Genomic DNA, 25833 nt, shown 5'->3' on the forward strand with positions numbered 1-25833 from the left:
GGTGTTGATCTTTTCAGAGTCCTGTAGGTTTCTTGATAGACATGTGTATAAGAGACAAACCAAGGAGAGAGAGAGAGAAGAAAGTCTTGCAGCTAGGGGGTTTGGAGTTGGCTTTCAGAGAAACAACCTCAACTTCCAGATATCTAAAGGGTTCCCCTGCCTTCCTAGGAAGGCAGACCCCTGCCCAAGCCTCCCTCCTGAGATCCTGCATATGCTTTCTTGCTAAATGACTCTTCACTCTGTTATCTCCTCACGGGATACATCTGTTGGGTGTTTCGCATCCTCAGCTCTCCGCTTTCATCTTTTTCATATCTCAACACATTGTTTCCTCCAGTCCGGGTGCCAGAGTGGAAGGGAGCCATCCCGCCCGACCGTGCTCTAGAATTGGCAGCGAATGAATGATTGGCAGCGGGCATCTCTGTCAGAGCTTTGGCATGCTGCAGAGTAGAAGCCCCGTGCTAATGAATGCCATCTACACCTACCAGATGTGCCACTGGGTGACATGCCAGATCTTTTACATAATGCCATTCTGCCGGACATGAGACAGCTGGGGGTGGGGGTGTCTCTTAATGCCTTCGGGTAAGAGTGAGTCTGCCTCTTCTGTGACTCCTTCCTTCCTTCCTTCCTTCCTTCCTTCCTTCCTTCCTTCCTTCCTTCCTTCCTTCCCTCCTTCATTCATTCATTGTACTCAGATCACTCGCCACTGTCCATATGCCCAACCAGCTCTCCTTACACCTAGGAGGATATCTCCCTCAGAGATAGTATAGAAACTGGAGTCCCTGAGTTCCCAAAACATCTCCCCTAGCCTCCTCCACACTCTTCCACGAGTTTGCTCCCTACCCCCACCCAGACTCAAGAAAGGGAATTTGTTTAAAAGGTTAAAGAAATAAAAACACTGAAAGGACCTGAAATTGAAGGAAGGGTAGATAGATACCACACTTCCCATCTCCCCCCACCCCACCCATTACTCTCTTCTTCCAAGCTAACCTGCTGCCCACACCCCACTCCCTTTGGCAGCATCCCTTGTTCTTTCTTTTTCCACAGTCCACTGGAAACTGGACAGTATTTATCCCCAAGTGTGATATTCTGCCAGTGCCTGTCCCACGTCCTGGCTGAAGTAGTTTTCTTAGGTTGGAGGTGTCCAAAAATCCTTGCTGCTTGGAAAGGAATGTTTCCTGGAGTGGGATGGACAAGGTGGGAGGAAAGGGAAATGAGAAAACCGCTTCTGACCGACCAGGCTTGCGTGCGCCTGTAGGAGTGTTTCAGTTCTTCTCTCCCAGCGAGATCACCAGTCCCAGAAAGAGATTAGCTGGGGACCTGGGGGAGGATGCCAAGCTGGTCTCCCGCACTTTCTCTCAACCTGGGAGTTGGGGCTGCCCCAGAATCCGGGGCCTTTGCGAGAGGCAGGCCTCTGCTCCTCCTCCGCAGGGGCCATACCCCTCACACACGCCCTCCCAGGACACACACGCCATCAATCTAGCTGATAGGCGCCGCTCCCACGCGCACACCCCTGCCCCTCGCACGAGGGGGCCCTGTCGCCAGGCCCCTTCCCAGGCACTCCCACCCCCGCCCGCTGCTGAGGCTCCAGATGGCGGCTTCTTGCGCTTGGCTCGCGGGCCCCCAGACGCCGCCAGGCAGCAGCCGGCGGTCGCTCCCTCCCTTCCAGCTGCTGCGGCTGAGAGCCGGACCGCTTTGCAAGGCAGACGGGCTCCTCCGCAAGCTCGCATTGGGGCGGGAGTGTGGTCGCGGGTGGCGCGGGGATGCCGAGGGACCCGCGGGAGCTTCGCTCTGGGTAAAGGAGCCCTGCGGCCGCAGGTAAGGAAGCTGCAGAGAGCTGCTCAGGGAATAGATGGGGAAGCCTGACACTGGGGACTACCCCCACCTACCCCCACTGTCTCCCTTGTCCTTTTTTTCCCGTCCCAACCACTGAGCCAGGGTCAATTGCTGGACCAGAGCACCCACGCGACAGCAGGGAGCGGCTTCGCAGACGCCAGAAGGGGGCGCCCAGCACCCCAAAACCCGGGCAGGAGGCGGCCTCTGCCTGGGCATCCCGCCCAGCCCAGCCAAAGGCTGCTTCGATCGGAAAGGTGCCCCCTTCTGCCTGAGAGCAGTAATGCCTACCGCCAGCCGCAACCACCTACTTGCCCATTTTTCTCCTCTCATCTCACTGCTCGCACTACCACCTTCGCGCTCGCTCTTTTTCAGAGTCTCCCTCTCCCTCTCCCTCTCCCTCTCCCTCTCCCTCTCCCTCTCTCCCCTCTCCCTACCCTCATTCTTTCCTGGTTTTCTTCCTTCTCTCCGATTCCCTCCTTGTATATTGTGTTTCCCCCTTGGGTTCCTACACCGATTCTGTGAGGTTTTATGTGCCGCTAAAAGGTGGCGTGGAGGTCATGTGTTTTAGGCTTCTCTCCCTAGGTGCCTCCCTGGGTGGCCCGGAAAGCAGCCCTGAGGAAGGCAACTATTGGAAGTTGACGTCATTCTGTTCCGGGGATAGGAGACAGCAACAGTTTGCTATGAGAGTGAGTGATATGTTGGGGTGCGGCGCTTCCCCCAAAATACAGATCTATGGTCCCCCTTATTGGACGGATGCATGAAGTTCAATAGCTTGGTACTCAGCCCTTACCTCCCATCAAAGTCAGGACACACGAGTGTATCCTTTTATACACATCCCAAAAGACCTAAGGTCAGCCTCCCCTATAGTCCTTAGTTTTCCTCCGAAGCAGCTACTCTCGTGGTTGGGAAGATGAAGAAAGGGACACTAAAAGGTTGTTCATATCTCCGCAGGCATCTGACGTTGCCTCTAATCTGCCAGCGTGCTGTCGCGTGCCCACTGTGCCCTCAGACAGGCTCCTGCTATGCCGCTATGGGGCTTTAGACCCGGCGAGCACGTTCCATAAGCTCCCAGAATAAATCCCCTCGGAAACATTAATCACAAGGACCAGAGGATGCAAAATGTGTGCCTGTGCGGTGTCTGCCTTTTAATCCCAAACGTAATTCTGGAAAGCAGCATCAGACAAGGGCTCTATTAATCCCTTACAGGAGTCAATGCCATCACTGACCTACTAGACTTGTTTTCCTGCAATTTCACAGAGTTAGCCTCTGTTAGAGGAAAGTGACAGGACAGGAGGAAACAGTGAGGAAACTCCTGGTACATTCGCTTAATAATAGAGTAGGGCACTCCTTACGTGGCTCGGGCTCCTTAGTCTGGAGTCAAATTCGATGGGGTCGCTGGCGCTACTGCAGAGGTGGGGAGAGGGTTAGCTGGGCGTTAGACGCTGAGTGGGGTTGAGAGCAGAGTTGGAAAGGCGTTTTCTCCCATTCTAAGGCTTGGGACCCAAAAGACCTCATTTGGGGGCTGTCCCTTTGGGATGATGTTAGGGCCAGAGGAGAGGCTCACCCACAACACGGATGAATCAGTTTGCTATCCCCCCTCCCCGACCTGTTCCTCGCACTTGAGATTTCACTATCATGTCATTCAATTAATCATATTTCGCTTCTCCCATTTTATTCAAAACCGTCTTCCAGTTCCCTCATAATCGTAATTTGTGCCATTGCCTTTTATCTTTGATTAATTAAGAAGTTGAAAATGATAATGGAGGGTCGGGCCAATAAATTAGCTTTAGGAACAGAGGGACAGACGCCAAGAGCTGCCGCGTGGGTGGGCACTGCCCTATCAGGCTGGAGTGAGGGTGAGGGTGGGGTCCCTCGCAGCCGCAGCACAGGGAGGGGTGAAGGATGAGGCGCACCTTGCAAACTCAGTGGAGATACCCGCACTGAAGTAAATCCCGAAGGCGCAAGTAAAGACCTCTCTACGCACCAAGTGGAAGGATTGTTGGGATGCTTAGCTTTTCCGGTTTGAGTATAGAAATAAAAAGAATTGGGGCGGGGTTGAGGGTACTCTTGTTTATTTTCAAAAAGGCCTCCGCTATACTAAGTGGATGATTAGGTTTAAAGTGTGGGCCTTTACAAGGATTTGGATCCTTTTCCACCCCCAGATATAGTAAGTTAGATTTATTTATTTATTTATTTATTTATTTATTTATTTATTTATTTATTTTTCTCCCTCCTCTACTTGCCTACTGGTTTGAAAGAGGGAGGAAGGAAAGGAGGAAAAGAGGGAGAATGTGTTTGAGAGATTCTAAGATCACATCAGTTGCCAAAGAGGAAAGCCCAATGGCGGGGCGGTTCAGGGGTTCCTCTTTTCTCCCTCCATGAAATCGATCATGCCTCCAGACAGCTGAAGGAGAGCACTTTGCCACTCTTCACAGCTTCCCTCCAGCCTCTTTAGCTTTCAATTGAAAACCAATTAAAGGTTTCTATAAATCTGTTAGAGCCCCTTTTATCTGGGGACCCCTGATGCATGTGATATTGCCCTTTAGATGCCTCTTCCGTGTTTTGTTTTACAATTGTTTTATCAATATAATGCGGCCTTTCTTTTCCTGTCTCTATAGATACAGATACACAAGGAAAACCAAAGCTATTCAGGCTCCTCATTTGTCCAGCAGCCTAACAGTTGTGCCCTTTCTGTGTGGCTGCTTTCCCTGCTTCAGGAGCAGCAGTTATGGTAGAAGCAGATGGCTACTGATTGGGGGAGCTTTGTGGCTCTAATGCTGAATACTTTATGGAAAAGGACTATATCATGCTTCGTTGGGCAGAGGAACAAGGGGATGAGATTTATGGCCAGGAAAAATAAATCTTTTTCCAAGTTGTGGCTCCTTCTCACCAGTGTCTCCTTTGCCCTGGGGGTCAAACGCTGAGGAATTGGTTTTTATTTTATTTTATTCTTCTTTCTGTAACAGCACATTTTAGTCAGCTTCTGAAGGTAGAGCAGACTAAAAGCCAGAAGTTTTTAGAACACCCTCAGTGGTTGTTGCATCAGCATTCTCTGCCCTCAGGAAAAGAGCAGAAGGGTATGGTCTTAAATGCTCTTTGAGGCCATATTTTCCTGGACCTCTTGTTAGTTGCTGGGTAAAACATCGTCATCCATTATCCTATTATCAGTAAAGGGGGAAAAGGATGTTAAATGCTCCTATTCAAAAAGTTAGAGGAGGATACTGATGCTGAAGGAGAGGGGAAATGATGGGGCATATGGTGAAGCAGGCATGCTTCCCACTCTGAAAGCTCGGACCTCTGAGATGATTGAGGGATGCTTGTGAGCCTAACATGCTGAACTCCAAATTGAATTTTCAACTTATGGAGGCTATACAAAATCCAACCCTCTGTTGGAGGCCTAATCTCCCCCAAGATATGTCCATATCTTTTCCTCTCACCTGAGTTTCACTTCTCTTGTGTGAAGGTGTGCTCTGTCTACTGCTGAGATGTGTCTCTTCTCCATACACCCCTTCTCCTGCCCTCAGAACCTGTCCCCTTGAGGTCTTCCTCTCCCAGAGGCCATAATGTCATACAGAAGAGTTCCTAGCAGAGACCCACATGCCTACTGGCAGCTTGGCACCAAGAGGTGGCAGCCAATTCCAACTCTGGCTTTCCCTTCCCACTCCAGTCTCCTTGTCTCCTTGATTTTTGAAATGCCATTTTCAATCAGGAAACATTTGCTGAGCACCTTCCTATTCCAAGCCCCTCTCCCCTGCCTTTCCAATTATTTTACCTTGCCCGTAGAAACTGAAGAGGAAACACCAGGCTGACAGCTTCCCAAAAGGTCACCTAGTTTTCTGCCACAAAGAGCTTCCTCCCAACTCTTCAAACACTACCACCTCAAATTCCAACATGCACCTTTGTATCTTGTTTCTCTCTAAAGACGAGAAAAGGTGTAACAGGGGAGATAAGCCTTAAAAATAAAAGGCAGGCATTCAGGGGCTTTAAATGACTAACTTTGGGCTCTTCCTATGTGCTAGGCCAAATGCTGTGCCAGCCTTATAGCACTTCAGTCTTCTAGTGACCATTTGACTTAAGTGCTACTATCATCACAAAGCCCTCTGCTTCACAGGAAAAGCAGTCCAGAGATGCTAACTAGAGTAAGTCACCCAGCTGGCACCTGAATCAAGGATTACTCCTGCAATATTCACTCTATGAGTTAGATGCTTTTACTAAGGACTTTACAAAGGAAGAAAACAAGTTCAGAGGGGTAAGTGATTAACTCAAAATACTCACAGCTTGTAGATTTCAGGCCAGGAGTTCAAATGTTAACTGTTCAGAACCCCAAATTTTGCGTTCTAATATTACTACTTCTTGGATCCTTTAGAAGAAGGAGGTACTGGGAACCCACATCAGACAGTTTGTGACTGGGTCGCGGGGCAGGGCTGGAGATTTCACGGAGTCTGAGAATGGGGTGTGGGGGCTAAAGCAACTGGTCTGTTCCTGGCTGCGCCTGCGCAGAAAAAAGCGTGGGATTGGAAGACGCAGCTCTGCCAGGCTCCCGGGCCTCTACTAGTCTAGGTCCGCGGATTCTGCTGCAGTGTTGCCAGTGTGGCCCGCGAGCTGGCGCGGGGAGCGGAGCCTGAAAGCGGCCTCCCGAAAAAGTAGCCCTACTTGGGATCGAGTGAGAACCACGTGGCTGGCGAGCTAGGCCCCACTGCGGTCCCCGCAGGTCCCACTGTGTAGGGGAGGGCCGGAGCCGCCCACCCGGACCACAGGCCCGCTCCTTTGTGAGCTTCTGTTCTGAACCGCATCTTTTGAAGTCCCTGATTTTTGGCCACTGAGCTTGAGTTAACCAAAGTCGCGTTCACAAGTTTTTCATTCCACAAAGTCGCCCTGCATCAGGCCTTGCCATCCTGAGTTTCCAAAGCTGCAAATCGGGCGCCTCAAGGAGGCCTAAAGAAAGGACTCTAGAATGGGCATTGGGGGTGTGTTTGGGGAGAGAAGCCCTACCTCTATCTGCCAGGCCAGACCTTCAGAGCAAATTGGTTGCTCTTTCTTTAAGCCAGTGTGGGGTGGAGCGATGTGCAAGATAATGGCTAACTGCTCATTGGAACTTTGAAGTCTTTAAAGGTAGTAGAGATCCTGAACAGATTCCACCTGCCTACTTATCCACCAGTACCTCCATCCGATCTCCTAGCAACAAGGAGAACTCCTCAGCCTTCATTCGGTGAAGCTTTAAAAAGCTAAAATAAGCTTCTCCAATTTTCTAGTGAAAAAAAAAAAAAAAAGGGAAGGCAGTGAAGGTCTCTGTGCTTGCTAAGTTGCAACTCAGCCCTCACAATAACTTTATGAAATGGTTTCCTTTATTGCCTTCAGTCCACATGTACAGCCTACATCAGTTAACTTCCCGTTAGGGGGTCTCCAGTCGAACCCAGGCAGTCCGGTTCCCTTGGTGGAGTCCTGGGGTGGCCTGCCGGAGCCTGAGTTGCTGGTCCTTTGGTCAGTACCCTAGACTTCTAACTAAGGAGAATGTTCGTTAACAAAGGTATTGAGGCCTCCCTGGGATGCACAAGACTGAAATGAAAGTAACCCTGGCTCTTGGAAGTAATCCCTTACCATCTGCTTACCAACTGGCTTTCCAAAACGCTCTCGCCCTGGTTGCCTTACTGAGTCCTCTCTGCGATGCTGGAGGCAGTGCTTGCCAACCTTAGTTCAACTGGAGGGAAATCAAAGCTGAGCTAGGTCACCCGAAGCCTAGCTAATAAGAGTCGGGACCGAGGACTAATGCTCTGCGAGAGGGACGTGGGTGACCAACCGTGGAAAGTCATGGGCAGGGGCAGGTAAAGGGTAGAATTGGGGTGAAAGGCATTGCTGTTCTCTCAGACCCTGCCCTAGGAACGTCTTTCTGCACAGAAAGTGATCGCCAAGGGGAGGCAAGTGTTGTCACCCTAAGGAAGAGATTCCTTAGAGAACATGGGAAACACGGCTGGCCCTTGGGGACTGAACTTCCTTCTTGCTTTGCATCTGGAATGCACTGCGTGCACCACGTGGCCTTCACCTGCCTTGAGTTCACGGTTTGCCCACGCTGTTTCTGTAAGGTGATTTCCGCAGTTGATGGGGGCTAGTCCAGCCTGGGTCACATTCCAAATCGGTGCTCTGCATTCTTTGGCAAATGAACACCAATGTAGTGGAAGTGATGTGTGCCCTTAAAGGTACTGCCAGATGCCTTGTCTCTCTTAGAGAGACCTGTTTGCCTACTTTGAAGCCCTGCATTTGGCCATGTATTCTTAGTTCTGTCGCAGGGCATTTTACTGAGACATAGGCACCATGGAATTCAGGCATCAGAAATTGCCCAGTCTAGCAGTTCTTGCCTTGCTACCCAAACTTTAGGCTCCACTCAGCTGTTAGGGGTCTTGGAGACAGAGCAGTTAATTCAGTCCCCCAGACAAGAAGTGGGACCTGCTGCACTCTGAGAGCAGTCGCTTTTTCTCTGGGATATTTTCACAAGTTCAGGGGAACCCCAGCCTCTTATCTGGAAGATTAATTTCCTAGGGCCTAGGTAAACTCTAGATTATGCTTGAGGGGCATCTGTTCATACACACATAAGGTGTTAGACAGTAAAATTATACTCAATATATTCTTTATACTCTATCCACTTGCCTTTCCAGGACCCTTTGCTCTACCATGTTACTTCACACAAACTAGTTTCTCAAAACCATCTCACATGAAAACAGGAGCACTAGCTACTTTTTGAACCTGCAGCCAAGGAAAATTACAGTCCTGATATTTCTTTTTCTTTAGGACTACCTTTGACAATATTTACCTCTAGATGTCACGGACATGCTCATGTGAACACACAAGACTATATCTTCTCAAGTACAATGCTATTTGTATTTAAATTGAGTTCTAGGTCTAGAAAATATCAATATCCTGGTCACTATATTTAGTGTGTTTATTCTTAGGAATTTATGAAGGATTTATTTGGAAATTCTGGATAGTATTCATTTTAAATCACAGTTTTTTCTTAAAATATTAGAGATTATGAATTATATCTTAGTTATGTTATTATATATTATATTCAACAGTGTGGTAAGTAGCTTTTCACTCAAGTTCAAGAGAACAAATATAAGTTTTGATCCTTCCTGTCAACTAGTTCCTCCCCTTGGTAATGTACGTCCAGTATTGTTTATAGACTTTATGATGTTACAATTGTTTGTGACAAGTTGATCTTTGAATTCTTTAGAAGACTACTTCTCCAAGTATTAGCAATGAAAAAAGACTCACACTGGTAGTTTTAAGTGCTTTTGAAAAATCTGATGAAAGCAGTAGGCTTTCTATATAATGTTTAGGGAGAGATTCTCTACTGATGCTAACTTATGAAACACCCACAATTCATTTGAACTGAAATTATGAAAGATGGTCTTCATTCAAATAGATTAATTGGCATTATAAACAGGGAAGCAATTTGGGTGTCTGGATATTTCCAAAGCAATGTAAATTATCATAGTTGTGGTTACTAGGTCATATCACTTTCTGTCTCCTCAGGTCTCAGGGAAGTACGCCATGGGTACATCCAAGCCAAAAAGGCCTGAGCATGTGTTCCCTTTGCCTAGACCCCTTCCCCAGGAAAGCAAAGCTTTCTGCCCCCTCATTGCCAGCAACCTGATTTCTCACAGTCAAAGTGCACAACTCAGAAGGCCAGTTGGAATATAATGTGAGGGAAGAGTCTGCCCAGGAAGTACACACTGCATGTAAATCAGTGCCTCTCTTATTAACTCAGGAATTATACCAAACCTAAATTGGAGAATAAAAGGGATGAAACTCAAGTGCTGAATTTGGGGATAATGTTCTTTCTTCCTGGTTGAGTGAGGAAATTTAATGTATAGCCTCTCATTTTGGTGTCATTCCCAAGGCCTATGGTCAGTCTTCTCAAAAATCTCATTTGATACTTCTAGACACCCCCAGGATCCCTTTGTATGGAAAACCTGGACCAGAGAGTGAGGAGGCTTGATGTGACTGATTGACTGACTGACTGACCGACTATGAGACTATGACTTGGCTCTATTTCCTCCCCATAACCCTGTTCTGAGATCTGCTCAATGTCTGTGGTGTCTGAGTCTGAGAAGAGTTTTTGAATGTGTGAGACTGACAGAAAACCAGCTGTTCCTTGCTATATCTCTAGACATTTATCTTAGGGAGGGGCATAAAAGCTAGGATACTCTAGCAGATCAGGATATTTGATTTGCTTCAGAAATCACACATAGATGAGCATGAGGCATTGATTTCAGATCTGTAGTAGATCACTTTAGTTTGTTAGCTCTTCTGAAAGTCATAAACTGAAGCCATTGAGCCAGTCGACTACAAGTCAAATCCAGTAGAGGTTAACAGGAGAGGGCAATACAAAACTTTCAATGATGAACTCCAAAAGAAGTGTAAATGGAATTATCATTCCTCACAGAGAAAGACTGTAAACTTGAGAAAGGGAGATTTTTAATCATGATGATAATACTAGTGGTATCATCATCAGCATTAAAACAGTAGTGTTTATTGAGAAGCAGACAAAAGTGAAACCAGAATCATGATTTCTACAGTCAGAATTGAAGACCTTCTTCAAGGCTACAGAATTATCCACTCCTGAGTCTCTGGCTTTCTCAGGACCAGCCTGGGTAACATCCACTCATTTATCACCCAGTGAACCAACTCTGATACTTGGTGTAATGACCAGACCTAAATAGAGCTTGTCATGTATACTTATAAAAATATAGGGTGCCCCCCTCATTCCCTATAAACCCTCTGTAGTTCAGCAGCAGCTCTTCTTTACTCATCAAGATATAATAAAGAAATAATCAGATTAAGATACTCCCTCCCTCTCTCTTTTTTTTTTTTTTGTGTGTGTAGTGCTGGGGATTGAACCCAAGGCCTTGTGCATGCAAGGCAAGCTATATCCCCAGCTCCCCACTTTCCCTTCTTAAACTCCCAATTATCATTCTCCTGACAAAAAGCAAAAGAAATGAGTTAACAATCCTCTGAACAACACTTTTGGCACAAGACTGGTGGTTTTTCCCTACCCACCAAACCATTATTTCTGTTTCTCCTTCATGTACAAGTAATCAGTCAAGTTTATCCCTTAGAAAGTTCCTTATTCTGGATGTCAGGGTTAGGTAATGCAATACTTCTCCATGAAGTTCCATTCTCTGTCTCCCACAACTCCCAATAGCCCCATGCACAGACCTCTCTGTGGGAAATTAATAAACTTAGGGAAGAGCTGCCACCGTCTGCTTCATCTGCTTCATTGGCATCCTCTTGTCTTCAAGTGCAATTTTCTTTTCACTATGAATTGCCACACTTTTGACAAGCAAACCTTTGCTGGCGTATTGCTTTGGAAAAATAATTAGAAAGGATGAACTGGGACCTGGAATAGGAAAACAATGTGTTTTCATTCTTATAGGATAATAATCTTCAAAGTAAGATTATTTGCAGGGTTATTTTTACTTGTTTCCTATTACAGAAGTTAAGATACTTTCTGAACCCTGGAAGAGAAAGAGCATTCTTCTTCTGATATTCACTGAGAATCAGATTTCCTTTCTCAGTCATTCTCCACCCTCTCATTTAAATCATAAAAGGCACCACTTCAGAATCATTCATCAACTTCTCTCCAGACTTCTCTTCCCAACAACACTGCAGTTGTCTACATGTGTATTTTTACCATGATTACAAGAAGTCTTGCTAAAGCAGAATAAGGTGAGCATACTGTTCATTGTCATTCTTCTAACCACTTAATTGGAAATAAAATCCCAGGGAAAAGAGCTCCAAATGTATGCATAAACCCATCATTCCGTGTCAATTACATAAAACTATTGACTGAGGTATATTTTTATGGTACTGTCTGAGACTGAATAAATTCCTCAACCCTTCATTTAGTATCACTGTATTCCAGTAAGTGATTTCAAAGTAGTTTATGCACCATTCTAACCTGTTCTAACCTGTGAAGTTCTAGAGAAATAAAAATAATTTGTGATTTTTTAAATCTACTATTAATGATTGTCATTTACATCATTTATATTACCATGTAAAATGTGTACTACTTAAAATACTGGAAAACTCTCCAAGCATGAATTTCTTACCCATATTTGATTTTTATTTCTGTTGTTAAGTTAGTCATTTGGTCCATAAAACAAAGAGTTGGTTGGATCCATATAATGTGAGGATTTTTTTAAAAAGCAGGAGAAGGAATCTAATTTAGGCCCCCCCAAAAAAAAGAAAGAAAGAAAAAGAAAAGAAAGAAAGAGAAAAAGAAAAAGAAACTGAGATGAAACATCTGAAGGCCAGATTCTCAATAAACCTCTCCTTTCTCTGATGTATACAATTGTAGTCCTTTTCTAGCTTGAGATTTAAAGGTCAAGTTTACCCACCCCCATTTTAAGTACCAGAAACACTCTTTGTATTATACAAACTGGAGACAAGGTCTCATATGTAAAAGAGACATAGTATAAAGTAGAAAGGAGAAATTCTCTATATTTAAGAAAAAAATCAAGGTGCAAGAAAAATGTCTTCCATTTAGAGCTTCTTTTCTAAATGCCCATCTTCTGGAGTGGATGCTTTTACATTTACTGTGTGTGATAGGATTACAAAAGTGGCTTGCATGGACAGATGACTTTTTTTCTGAAAAAGACAAAATGTGTGTTTTCTAAAGAATAGCTAAAACAGGCACAAAGAAGTGTTCTATTCCTCTGATTAATGGAATTAAATTCCTGAACACCACCCTCACACCACCCCAGCACACGCTGTATCTTGCTGTGATTTCTGCAGGACTGTACTTCTGTTTTGGCTACTTTTGAGTCTTAACTTGCTGTCCTTTTTCTCCTGTTCTTTCTTTTTCTTCTCTTCTCTCATTTCACTTAAGAATCTTGCCACTATTCTTCAGTCTTGAGTGTTTTTCCCTAGATGTTTGAAGCAATCTTTTCAACATTTGTAACTCTCTCACCAGTCCTTTAAAGAAATTATTTGGATGGGGAGAGGACAGTTGAATATGAGACATGATGGAGCAGCCATCAAGATAACTAAATACAGCTGCAGATTTTCATATGCAGACATGCTAGCCTTCATTGTACTGAGCCTCTGTTATTAGGGGTCACTCAGCCAAACTACTTAAAACTGCATATATTTGCATAAGAGAAATGACACCTTAAGATGAAAAAAAAACCCCTGAAGTTCTAGAAGCTTTCTTTGAACAATCAGTAGCTAACCTGCAAGTGAAGGGAAAATTCTGCCCTTTCTCCCATATATGGAGATTTTTGTAGCCCTTTCCTTATTGGGTCCCACCTTAATCTAGGTAGAGGCTTTGTCTGATCTGAAGGACTGCAAACTTGTGTGGGGTGCTGACCAGGTAAGATAAACTGGGAGAAGAGACCCTATGGAAATGAACTCATTGGGAAATTACCCTACACTTCACTTCTGCTTTGCAAGATCCTTCCATCTCCTGCCTCAATGGAGGGCAGGCGCCTGCAAGGAAAGACATTCAGTGCCTTGTTGACCCCTGGGTTATAGGGAGAGGTCTCAGAGCTGTGAATGGATCCAACTAACACAGTAAGAGGCTTTTTGCCAACCCCTATTATACTCACCTTATTTCAACCCCAGGGGTGGGAGCCTGACTGAGATTGTCTCCTCTTCAAATCGTGGTTCTGCCTCTTGCCCTTTAGCCGGCTACACAATCCGATTTATCCTAAAGCTGACAGATTGCCCACTTCAATGTAGTGATAGTGTGGGTGGGAATTGAGGGATCAGCTATACCACCCAAAGGTCTTTCTTCCCTTAGGAGTAGAGAGCTGAACAGTGAAAAGGAGCCCGAAGGCCCCTGCGAAATTGTCAACTTTCAGGCTGTTAAAGACCTCAAGTCATTAGCATCAGCTGCTGCACTAAAGGGTAAGTCAGAGCCTCTAAGTAGCTTAGAGCACAAAGGAGGCTCCGGAGAAGGCCTAGGCAACTCCATCCACTCCTCCATCATCGACTGGACGTGAAAAAGCTCTTTGGAGTCCATCTCGGTAATAATTTTTACTCTAAATCATTCCCACATCGACGTCTTACAGTACTGGCTACTCCCATTACATGACCCCTCTGGACTACTCAGAACCCATAACACAGAGGGTGTAAATGCAGAAACATCTTGTCTGGTAACTTGGGCTCTTCCCGTGAATGTCCTCCAGTCCCTGCCAAGGTACCAGTGTACTGGGACCCGAAGACCAGTATAAGTACCCTTTGGAGGTCTTGTGACATCCCCACTTTATCCCCTTACCCATCTCCTGGGCCACGGGAAGCTTAAGCCAAGTATTCACCCAAGTACGGCCCTTTCCAATTTTGCAGGGGAGGGATTAGTAGTGTGAGCACTTGTAAAGACAGCTCCCACCCCACCCCCACCCCCATTTTATCACCCCCCCACAGGCAATAGTTTCGCAAATCAGCAGCAGCTCAGTGGCCCAGAATCCCTCCTGAATAATCCCACAACCCTCCCTGGTCCACAGAACTCAAACTCTGGAGATACATGGGCGGGGTCCACGCACATGCTACATGTCCAGATCTCTGACCTAGGTCCCCCGAACTCCCAGCAAAACGGAAAAAGCCGGTCTACAGTCTTTTGGATACCTTTCTTTCCGATCCTGAAACTGATTTCCCCCTCCTAGCAATACCAGAGGGCCCAAGCTTTTAGGTAGAGTTGGACCCGCCGCTCTTGAAGAAGCGTTGCCACTCCGGAAGGTGCTCTGGATTCTTGAGGCACGGGGCAGACTCCGGAGAAGGCTTCCAGGCAGGCGGCGCCGGAGGGAGCGCCCAGCCCAGCAAAGAGTTAAAGGGAGGGGACGTGGGCTGTCACGCGTTATTGGGCAGATTATGTGCAGCAAACAAAAAGTGTGTGTCTGCTTGACAGTCAGTCACTGCATCGGGTCCATTTGTACAACTCTCTCCGTTTCTCTCTCTCTCTCTCTCTCTCTCTCTCTCTCTCTCTCTCTCTCTCTCTCCTCTTACCCTCCCCTCATCTTTCTCTCCCCATCTCTCCATCTCTCCTCTCTTTAGGAAGAGCCTACACGACTGCAACACCAACACCTCTTGACATGGAAATACACTGATACAATAGGCAAAAAGAAACACTGGGTTGCATCTTCCCGGTCCAGGTGGCCTTATTTGGGCGATTAGATTCTGACCTTATTCCTGGTAAGTCCATTTGCATTGATGTGGGAGGGGGATGGGAGAAGGCAGGTTTGGTGGGAAGAGTGGAAATTTTTGTCCTCTTCTCCTGGTTTTCTAGAAGAGCAGGGGAAAATGATTATTAAGGGGATCTCTACTGCCAATAAGATTATACAAAGGGAGGAGCTGTTGGGGAGCACTGTGCCCGAGAAGCAAGGGACTGGACAGAGCGCGGCAGCCAGACAATGCCTGCCTAGAGGGGAGGGCAAGCGACCGGCAGCAGCGACCAGCTTTCAGCTAGTCCTGCCGGCTCTGGGGAGGATCCTCCTGGTGGATGAGAACCCTGGGCCTAGAGCAGGACGCAGAGCTGTGAAAGGTTGGGTCGCAAAGGCGACTGCGCGCGGGTTAGCGAGCCCAGGCTCTTGCCCACGGGTTATTGTGACCGGCTTGAGGCTCGTGGCGGCTGCGGTGGCTAAGCTGACGGCTATTAGCGCGGCATAGCGAGGACCTTTTCACCGTATTGTTAGGTAGAACTGCATTTTATTGACTGCGTCCCTTCTGTTGCCCGAAGTGGCGGGGCGACCTCCAGGCACAATGAAACGCTTGTGTGAAAGAGACTTTTAAAATAAGAGAAAAATTAGAACATAAAACGCTAAATTAGAAGAAATTGAGAAAGGGAAAATAGGATTCGCTTGAAAAGATGATAAGTCCTTTTTTAAAAAAAATGCATTTTAATTTGCAATTGGACATGAGGAAGGCTACCTCGTGTGGGCTTAAAAATGCACGGGGATAAATTGTGTAGCACAATAAAATTTGTACTTTATGGGTATTTTCTTTATTTCTGCTGTCTGGTAGATACAGACCACCACTTGCCATTTGGGGAATACGGGAAAAAGGCTGACCAAAGTTTTAGGCTCCGCTAGCTGAAAAGGAAGACGATGAAAAAGACACTACTTTGTCATCACATTTGAAAGACTAATTGGTTAATAGACATTAAGATAAAAATAGACTTTGCTAATATTATTACCTAAAGTATAGCTTTGCAGGAAAAGAATGAGGTCTACTCTTTCCCGCTACTTAAATTATACAAAATATAAAGAGATCATTGCCAAGGGTGGGGGAAAAACTACCTTTAGATTAGGAGAAAACCAACTTGGAGAAATATTTTGACTAGTCATAAAGAGCAAACAATGCAGCTACTTCAGAATTAGTCTAAAATTTTTAAATATCTGGAGTTTTTTTTTCTTTTAAGTGATAAGCCTTGTAGGGGGTGTCTAGTGACAGAGGAAGGGAAATGTCCCTTTATGACAGCTTAATAGAGAACCTTCCATTGGGGCTTTACTTTCTAAACTGCTGCGGATTAAACAGCTGGAGAGCCCACTGAGGACTATTCAAGCAGGGCTGCCCCCTCTTGGCCAAACAGGGTCATATCTGGGGAAAAAAGAATTCACCAGTCATTACAAACGGTATTTCAGACAGGGGACACCTCAGACTTGCCCTGTACCTCCTCACTTCATGGGCCACAGGAAACTCAATACACCCTCTTGTATAACAAGGTAACTGGGATTCACCCTCATCCATAAATAAGCATGTCGAGAAAAAATAATTACCTCTGCTTGCTGCTTTTAATTAAAGCCTCGGAGGGACAGTGTTGGATTATGGTAATGAGCAGACATACGTCCCTTTTTGTAGGCTGCAGAGAAAGGTTAGCTGACACGGAATTAGTGGCCCTGACACTCCACTTGAAATCCATTCGCCATGCTCCGCTGTCTCCGCCTGCTTGCTAATGCTGCTTCCCTCTTTGGAAGAAAAGGAAAAAAAAAACAGCTCTTAGACACTCAGTTCAATATATAGAAAGATAAGATCTTTTCTTCAAGGGTTAAGTTTCTTTCACTTAAGAAATTAGATATAGGTTGGTTTTAAAAAATGTTTTTCTTTCCTTATCTTCACCCCAAACTCCATCTATTGCCAAAGTACTGCACAGATAAATGATCTAGTCTTTCCTAGCTCTTTCTTTTCTTTTCTGAATCTCCTATCATTCTGTTTGATTACTGTACTCCCCCAAATCAGGAGGCAAAGTTAGATAAGGTTCAGATGGTGTATTCTTTTTCTCGGGCACTGAGACCCTGAAAGATAAAAGTGGATTTGTGAAGGGGATGATGGTAAAGTGGCCTGCAAGAGATGCTGTGTGTGTGGTGTTTGCTCACTAAGCAGGGTCGTCCCCTTACACATGCCTGGAATGCAGCCAAGGATTCCAGTTTGAGTTCCCCTACGTAGCGCATCTGCGTTTCCGCTGCCCCAAGAGACTTCACAGCGCTGATCTGAGTCCCCACGACGAACAAAGCGGCGGTGTGGGCACCAAAGACCACGGGGGCGGAGGAGGCGGTAAAGACCACCACCAGCAGCAGCAACAGGAGACGCCATTGGGTCCGGGTCCCAAATTCTGCAAGGCTGGCCCCATCCATCATTACCCGGCTCCCTCTCCGGACAGCAGCAACCCACCCGCCGCCGCCGGTGGCAGCAGCGCAAAGCCATCCACAGACTTTCACAACCTGGCCCGGGAACTGGAAAATTCCCGGGGAGGCACCAGCTGCTCCCTGGCCCAAAGTCTCAGCAGCAGCAGCAGCAGCAGCAGCAGCAGCAGCAGCAGCAGCGGCAGTGCCGGCCACCAGGAGGCGGAGCTGAGTCCCGATGTCATCGCCACCGGCGTCTGCAAAGGGAAGAGGAAATTCCCAGAGGAGGGTGTGGAGGGCGGCGGAGGCGGTGGGGCCGGGCTGGTGGGGGGCCGGGCGCGCTTCGCCCAGCGGCCCCTGCCAGCCTCCAAGGAGGATTTGGTTTGCACGCCGCAGCAGTACCGGGCTTCTGGCAGCTACTTCAGCCTGGAAGAAAACGGCCGCCTCTTCGCGCCACCCAGCCCCGAGACCGGAGAGGCGAAGCGCAGCGCCTTCGTGGAGGTGAAGAAGGCTGGCCGAGGGGCCGGCCTGCAGGAGGAGGCGACTGTGGATGGTGGGAGCACCACTGCCGAGGACCACGACGCAGGTGGTGGCGGCCGCTCTTCCACGCCAGCGGCTGCGTCTCCGGCAGGCGCAGAGAAGCTGCTGGACCCGCGGCCCGGGGGCCCGTTGCCCAGCAGGCTGGAGGGCGGTAGTTCCGCGCGGGGCAGCGCCTTCACTTCGGTGCCACAGCTGGGCGGTTCCGGAGGCATCGGCGCAGGGGGCGGCGCGGGGTCAGCAGGTTCAGGTAGTGCGGGCAGTGGCCAGGGCTCAGCATCCGACGAACGCAAAAGCGCCTTCTCGCAGCCGGCGCGCTCCTTCTCACAGCTGTCCCCGCTAGTGCTGGGCCAGAAGTTGGGCGCGCTCGAGCCTTGCCATCCTGGCGACAGCGTGGGTCCCACCAGACTCTACCCGGCCGCTGCTGACCCTCTGGCAGTGAAGATCCAGGGGGCCGCGGACCTGAACGGAGGTTGCAGGGCCCTGCAGACTGGCGGTGGCAGCCTGCCCAAGCAGAGCCCCTTCCTCTATGCCACTGCCTTCTGGCCCAAGAGCTTGGCGGCGGCTGCAGCTGCGGCTGCAGTGGCCGCTGGGCCCCTGCAATTGCAGCTGCCATCGGCGCTCACGCTGCTGCCGCCCTCCTTCACCTCGCTGTGTCTGCCCCCGCAGAACTGGTGCGCCAAGTGCAACGCCTCTTTCCGCATGACCTCCGACCTAATGTACCACATGAGGTCGCACCACCAAAAGGAGTATGCGATGGAGCCCTTGGTGAAGCCGCGGTGGGAGGAGAAACTCAAGTGCCCCATTTGCAATGAGTCCTTCAGGGAGCGCCACCACCTGTCTAGGCACATGACCTCGCACAATTGACACGGAAAGGACCTCAGCTTTCCCGGAGCTGGCGAGCAGTCTAGCCACCTGCGGGAGTACACGGGAGGACATCCACCACTTCCATGTGCCCCCAAACACTGCACCAATATACAAGGGCACACACAAATGTGCCCCAACCCCAGGAGCCTTCTTATTCAGTGTTTACCCGAGACACACCACACACACACACACACACACACACACACACACACACGATGGTGGATTTTTGATGGAGGGGTTTTTCTTTTGAATGCACGCATTTTCACTTTCCCAAAAACAAAAGTACATTTTAAAAAAATGTCATATATTGCAACATATTGATGCATTTGTCATACGTTTCTACTTAAATTATTAGCACTTACGGTTTAGATGTAATAATTATATGTAAGGGCAAAATTTATTTTAGATACAAAGTAATGGAGGAGGATGAAATGCTTTCTGCATTTCTTGATGACAGCTTGTGTTCTTACAAAAGTAAACAAAATGGATTAAAAGGGGGTCACCATTCAATTTAAGTTTCCAGGGGAAAGTGCATGTATCATGAAATGATTATGGGCTTCAATGAAGAATGTCATCAATTATGTAAATATGTATTTCCTTTTAATACAAAGTGTAATTTTGTGCCAGTGAAATGGAGTCTGAATAGTTATGTGTTTCTTTTATCCCTGAAAAGATTTATTAAACTTTATGGTTTATCCGGGTATGTTGGATGCTTTGACAATAAATGACTATTTTCTTCAAAGCAACTATTTGGAAAGTTTTTAACATTCTTTAGTAGTTAAGTACTATGCTTTTGAATAAATGCCATTTATTTTCATTGACTGAAAAGAGGGAAAGAGGTAGCAGAAGAGAGGGATAATAGCCTTTTCCCACTTGAATTTATTTATTGTAAGTCAAGTTGAGTCTAAAAGAAGATAAGTTATGATTATCACTTGGGAAATATTTAGCTGCAAAATTTTGGGCTTCTTGAGCAAAGAACTCATTTAGACAAAATGCCCTATGCAACTAACCTGTCACTGGGATGTCTGCATTCTTTTCATGGCAGGGTAAAGAGCATCTTTGTAAATGCTGGGAGGTAATTTTCAGAACTGTATGTGGGAAAACAGATGAAAGGCCCACTTTAGGTTCTAGTAGTGATTCCTATGTGGAAGACTATGGTATATTCCAAAACCCTTCAATCTTTTGTTATCTATTAAGAGGCCCTGGTAGAGAGTTTCTCTAGAAATAACGATGAAAAGATCCTGGTTTGAGTCCATGTATTGCAGGACCCAGTTTTCCTTCTAAAAACTTCACCATCCACGCAGCTTATGGAAACAACAAGCAAACAAAAAACTGGTCCTGAAATATTCTCATACAGAAGAAATGATAACACTTCTCCTTTTCCTGTATGAAAAGTTCCTCTGCACTCTTATGCTGACAATATTCTTAGTTAAATGGAAACGTATTTGTGTGAGTGGTATATCCAGTAACTATTAGACACAAAACCAAATGAACAAGGTCTTATGGTAGTTTGCTCATAATCTATTGGCATCTCCAAAGACTCTATGTATGTTCTAGAAATAGTGCACTGGTTTAGCTGTCATAGGTGCCAGTTCTCCTATTTTCCCCCTCCTTATTTCACATCCTGCCTACCTCCCCCTATGTCTGAGAGACATTTTTGAAAAAGTCTGAATCCAGAAATTACACAAGGTCTCTACAGACTTTTCAATAGCTTTTCCTTAAAGTATTTTAAAACCTTCATTTTCGTAAGGCCACCACAAAACAAGTTATGATTTAGAGTAGGGGGCAGGTAGAGATGAGGTGTGGGCATAGATATATATTTACAGGGTGTTTGACCATCTTGGTTAAAAAGCATTGGCTTCCTTAGGATCATCCAAATACATTTTTTTGGGTGCTATGTTTCTTTGAGTCCTGCTTTCACTTTTCCTAATCAACAGTTTGATGATCTGTTACATTCATTCCCATCAAGGTGTGGTGAGAAGAACAGTTCTATTTCTATCTCTTGACTAGTGTGACCCTGCATCTTGGTTGACACATCATATGATTTCCCCCAGCTTGGTTCTCTCACCTATAAAATGAGTGAGGTATGTTCTATGATCTTTAAATTACTTTTAGCCCTGAAGAATTGTTTTTTTTTTTCCAATAAGCTAACCAATTGAACCTAAATGGAGCTTTCTAAAGAAAGACCAAGACTGGTCGTGAAGAAAATTGGATGACAAGAAGTGAGAAAGATATCTGAAGATGAAAGAAAAATGGGCCTCAAGAGAGTCATAAATCATAATACCCAACAGGCAGACTACATTGTCCACACTATCAGGTCTCTGGAGCAAAAAAATCCATTAAAAACAAAGAAGCGTGTGCTGTCCTGGGGTCTAACTTTCAAAAAACCTGTAAATCCTTTTTCTTTTCCATCTGGCTCTTCTGGAATCTCTTTCAGCAAGGCAATTTCATTATCTGCTAGGAATTCAGATAGGAATGAAATGGGTTCTGGACAAAGGTAGACAAATATTGCTTTTTGTCAAAGATTTCCTCATGGTCTGGAATCACGTTTTCTGAAGGATGAATGCAGACACTCAGAGCAGCCCCTGTGTTTTCTTTTGTGTGGTTCTTCACAGGCTCATGTTCTAGAACCAGCTGGACTTCTTCTTTAGTGTCTCCTGATTTTCCTTCCCTCAGCTCCTCACTTGTAGTGTTTCTCTTAATCCCTTCTGGAGCCCTTTGTTCCTTCCCATCTTTTAATCATACAATCAGAAAGGATGCAGAGCTTTGGCTAAGCTATTGCCCAGGAGATCCTGGTAGGTGTGTTCCTGGCAGACACTTTAGGGCTGGGTAGGTGTGCTGCTCAATCGGCCCACAAGACCATTTTAGTGGGAAGTAGGGGTAAAGGTTTTCCAAGACTAGTTTTTCCTTTAGCCAAGGCAAACTCAGAAATGTTTTATTTTAATGCTGCATTTTCAAGCCTTCAGATGTATAATAATCCTCTATTTCGACCTTCTCAGAAGGAAGTTTCTCGTATTTTATGATCCCTCCTATCTTGCTAGTTCGCTGGGGTCACTGGCTGCAGCTGTGAAGGTAAATGTCTTCACACAGCTGCTGGAGAAGCAAGGTTACAGGGTCATGTAGGCGTGGAGTCGAGCTAATCTCAAAAGTCCGCGCCAGGTGGCCCGAGCATGAAGTGCCAGAACCGCGGGTCCTAAAGCCAGCCAATTGCATCACCCGCATTATTGTGTCCCAATCAGTGGAAGAATACCTAGGATTGACCTGGCGCTTAGAATCTGCGAACTCCAGGTGAACAGTCAAGCAGATTCCTAGTTCTTCTCTTCATTTGTCTGTGCTTCTCTGAGGCTTTCGTAGGCAGAGTCATTAGTATTTTCCAGGATGTGCTTGCGGGGTACAGCTTATGCCCACAGGCCTGCGAAAACCAGAGGGTCTGGGAAGGGACGTACAGACATTTCTGAGTTCGCCTGCACTGGAGAGACAAATCCATTTCTCCATGAGAAAGTTCTCAAGGACCCAGCAACGCATTCCTAGATTCCGTGGTGCGACAACATCCAGAGCCTAGAGATTGCAGTCCCAGCCCAGCCGCGAAGACTAGTTGCAAGTGCCTGTGGCCCAGGGTTGATGCTGCGAAGGGGCAGAAAATCCAGCCCGAGTTCGATGATGTGGGGCTCCCAGCTCCTACCCTCCCGAACCACGTGGCTTGTTCCCTATTAAAATTCCTTGCCCGCAGCATGTTTCTTTGGGTGCCCTGCCCCAATGAACGTGACCTCCAAGGGGGAAATCTTGAACAACCAGGACCAGAAACACCCAGAAAAAGGGGCCAGGAAATGCCATCTCCCCCAGTTACACCCCCCACACACACTCCCCCCCACCCTTCCTACTGCTGGAGTCCCTGAGAAGCCTTGCTTCAGGGGTCCAGCGCTTTTCTTCTGTCTCCAAAGTCTCAGTCTGTCCGGACTCTCCCAACCCCACGCCCTGCCAGCTCAAGTGGTGCTGCAGGCTCAGGTGGAGAACACCTGGCCAGCGTCAATGCTGGAGCCCCAGCACAGATGCTGCCCGAGCGCGGAGCGCCTGCACTGCAAATGCAATGTTAGCATCCACCAAGAGGTTTTAGGTTTTCTCTTTCTTCTTGTTCTAGAACCAGCTAGGCTTCTTCTCTAGTATCTCCTGTTTTTCCTTCCCTCAGCTCCTTGTTTGTAGACTGTCTGTCTCTTAATTCCTTCTGGAACACTTTGTTCCTTCCCGTCGTTTAATAAGTCCCCTTGGTGACTCTCCACTATCCAGACAACTGACTTATATGGTGACTACACCAGCCTAGCAGGAGATTCATTGTCATTTTGTCATTTACCGGGCATTAAGGACTACTGCAGCACCCTGATACTGGAAGAGATGGGCAAATGCCAGCCACCCCCAAACACACACACACACACACACACACACACACACACACACACACACAAACTTCCCTCCCTATTAGCTTAGAAATTCCCCCAAATTCCTTAGGGAACAAGATGAAACAGATAGTATAGAAAACTGAGAACTGAGCCTGAACAAGAAGTGACCTGGAAATAGGTCAAGAAGTTGAGCCACTTCCCTTTCCTCCTCAGAAAGCATTTTAGTTGATAGGAGTGTCCTGTAGCCCCACAGTTGAGAAAGAAACACATGGTGGGCCTGCAGAATGCCCCTGGCTGTGTAACCTAGGTAGGTGCTGGGCTGGGATGAGGAAGTTCTTTGTAACTCTACTTCACAGATCATATTCCTAAAGTAACTTCTCCTTTTCCCACTTTATTTTTTAAAAATATTTAGTTATTCATTTATTTAAGTTTTCGGCGGACACAACATCTTTGTTTGTATGTGGTGCTGAGGATTGAACCCGGGCAGCACGCATGCCAGGCGAGCGTGCTACAGCCTGAGCCACATCCCCAGCCCACCTTTTCCCATTTTAGATTGGATATTTGGGACTTTATTTTTTAAATACATGTTTATTTTATTATTTTATTTTTTATGTGGTGCTGAGGACAGAACCCAGGGCCTCAAATGTGTTAGGCCACCACTCTACCACTGAGCCACAATCCCAGCCTCCACTCCCACCCCCAGACTAAAGAAACACATTTATTCTCCAGGACTAGTAGATGAAGAAACTGAAGAAAAACTTCTTTTTATTTTGGGATCTCTAAGGTTAGAGGACTGATACAGGTGTCCTACTAGCCTTTTTGTGCGAATTATTAGTCACTTTTCCCTTTTCAAGGTGTGTATGTGTTTGTGTGTACTAGAATATTTATGCAAGTTTGTGCATGTCCATATATAAAAAATCTGCGTATGATACACACACTCAAGCACGTAACTGGAAAGCTTTATCCTAAGTGCTTTTCCTATGTTGACTTCGTTTAATTCTCATAACCTACTTGAAAGGATGGCTACTAAGGATCTCACTCCATCATGTTTTAGCATTGTGTGGTTAGTATGACTGTCACCCTAGTACAGAAAGGTAAGAAAATAACAAAGTGCAGTGGAAAGTTTATTGGCTCTTAAGTAAGAAGATGTGCTCCAAATTTTGTGGCTTTCTGGTTCTTTTTTGTTTTGTTTTTGTTGTTTGTTTCCTTTACTTGAACATGTGAATAATATCACCTGTGGACTTATGGCCTAGCAGTGTCCAGAAAAGCAAATAAAGTTATATGTGCAGAATAATTCATATTATTTTACAAGGTTGACTTCCCTCTTGGTGAAAGTGATATGTTTTTGGTCTCAACTTATCTTTCTCAGGTGGTCAGGGTGCTCTAGTGCTGCCATAAGAAATTTTGTGGCCTGGTTTTCTTTAATGATCTTTGCTGGCTTTTAACTATAGCTGGTTCAATTTTGTGTATGTGTATGTAGCTTCTTAAGAATTCTCCCAGTGTTTAAAACTTTCATGAGGATCACTGAAAAATACTTCAGTCATAAAATTAAACAAGTCTATAGATATGTGTGTGTGTGTGTGTGTGTGTGTGTAGTAGTGGTTGTTTTGAAGTGCTGAGGATTAAACACAGGGCCTCATGCATACTAGGCAAACCCTGTACCTCTAATCTATATCCTCAATCCTATATGTAGTTTTAACCTGCTTAGCTGTAATAATCCTAAATTATAAGTACAGCTGCGTTTCCAGTGCTTAAAAATTATAAAAGAGTGTGATGCCAAAATAAAAAGGCCCCAAATAAGAGTCTTCCCTATAATATGCCCTGCTGCAGAAAGGATGATCAACAAAGAATAGTAACTCATTTCTCAAACAGCACCATGGTACCTTGCTTAGAAAGGTATGCTGTGATCAGTGGTTGACGATGACAGTGTTCCCTCTGCAGATCATGGTGATCCATGGTTAATACTCATCACTGGTTAATATCATCCAAAGGGACTTCTGACTTTAACTAAAGCACTGTAATGTTTTATAATAAACTTTGAACTACAGTGCACTGTTTTATCATAAGTAGCTCTATATTACTCTTCTAAAGTAGAAATTTGAGGAATGTATATTACATCTTCTTCTCCTTCCCAAATTATTTAGGAAAAAAAATTAGAGGGGGATATAAGATCCTTTGTAAGTGGAGAAACAGCATGCACACCTAAAAAGAATGAGATTTGTCAGGAAAAAAATCATGGGATAAAAGTATGTATTAATTCTTTGTCCCCTCACTTCTCTTTCCAGAAATGTCCAGCCAGCAATTCTGAATTCTTCCCAAACCTCTTTTGCATTTTCTCCGGAGGAAGACATCACTGTGGCTTTTAAGAGAGAGATGCAGAAATGACTTCTGACCTTTGGTCAAGATCTCTGTACACAACTGCTTCCAGGATTTTTTACAAAAACACATTTGATAACTTTTTTTCCTGCCAAATAAATGAATTAAGATGTTTTCCCCTCTGGCAAGATTTTCATTGGGACTTTGAGAAAGACAAACATAGCCAAACATCGACACTCAGCCCAGAAGTCCATGTAAGTCATACAATTAGAAAA

The 25833-nt window shown here is 45.9% G+C and overlaps 1 protein-coding gene across 1 annotated transcript; it reads left to right on the plus strand.

Annotated features, from left to right (window-relative positions):
* The first annotated feature begins 1185 nt into the window (after positions 1–1185).
* On the plus strand, positions 1186–18848 carry LOC144251996 (PR domain zinc finger protein 8-like). Its single transcript, XM_077794591.1, has 5 exons — positions 1186–1815; positions 4452–4564; positions 13631–13828; positions 14942–15018; positions 17206–18848. Exons 1-5 carry the CDS (start codon positions 1186–1188, stop codon positions 18846–18848), a joined length of 2661 nt encoding a protein of 886 aa, XP_077650717.1.
* Positions 18849–25833: the final 6985 nt, after the last annotated feature.

The sequence above is a fragment of the Urocitellus parryii genome, unplaced genomic scaffold (assembly GCF_045843805.1).
Source record: "Urocitellus parryii isolate mUroPar1 unplaced genomic scaffold, mUroPar1.hap1 Scaffold_35, whole genome shotgun sequence".
Lineage (NCBI taxonomy): Eukaryota > Metazoa > Chordata > Mammalia > Rodentia > Sciuridae > Urocitellus > Urocitellus parryii.

Excerpts from the sequence above, each read along its gene's own strand:
- LOC144251996 (XM_077794591.1), top strand. The coding sequence starts at position 1,186 with ATGGACAAGGTGGGAGGAAAGGGAAATGAGAAAACCGCTTCTGACCGA. Across the intron at positions 4,565-13,630 it reads CTTCAGGAGCAGCAGTTATG|GAGTAGAGAGCTGAACAGTG; the intron begins GTAGAAGCAGAT and ends TTCTTCCCTTAG. Across the intron at positions 13,829-14,941 it reads TCCTCCATCATCGACTGGAC|GCAAAAAGAAACACTGGGTT; the intron begins GTGAAAAAGCTC and ends CTGATACAATAG.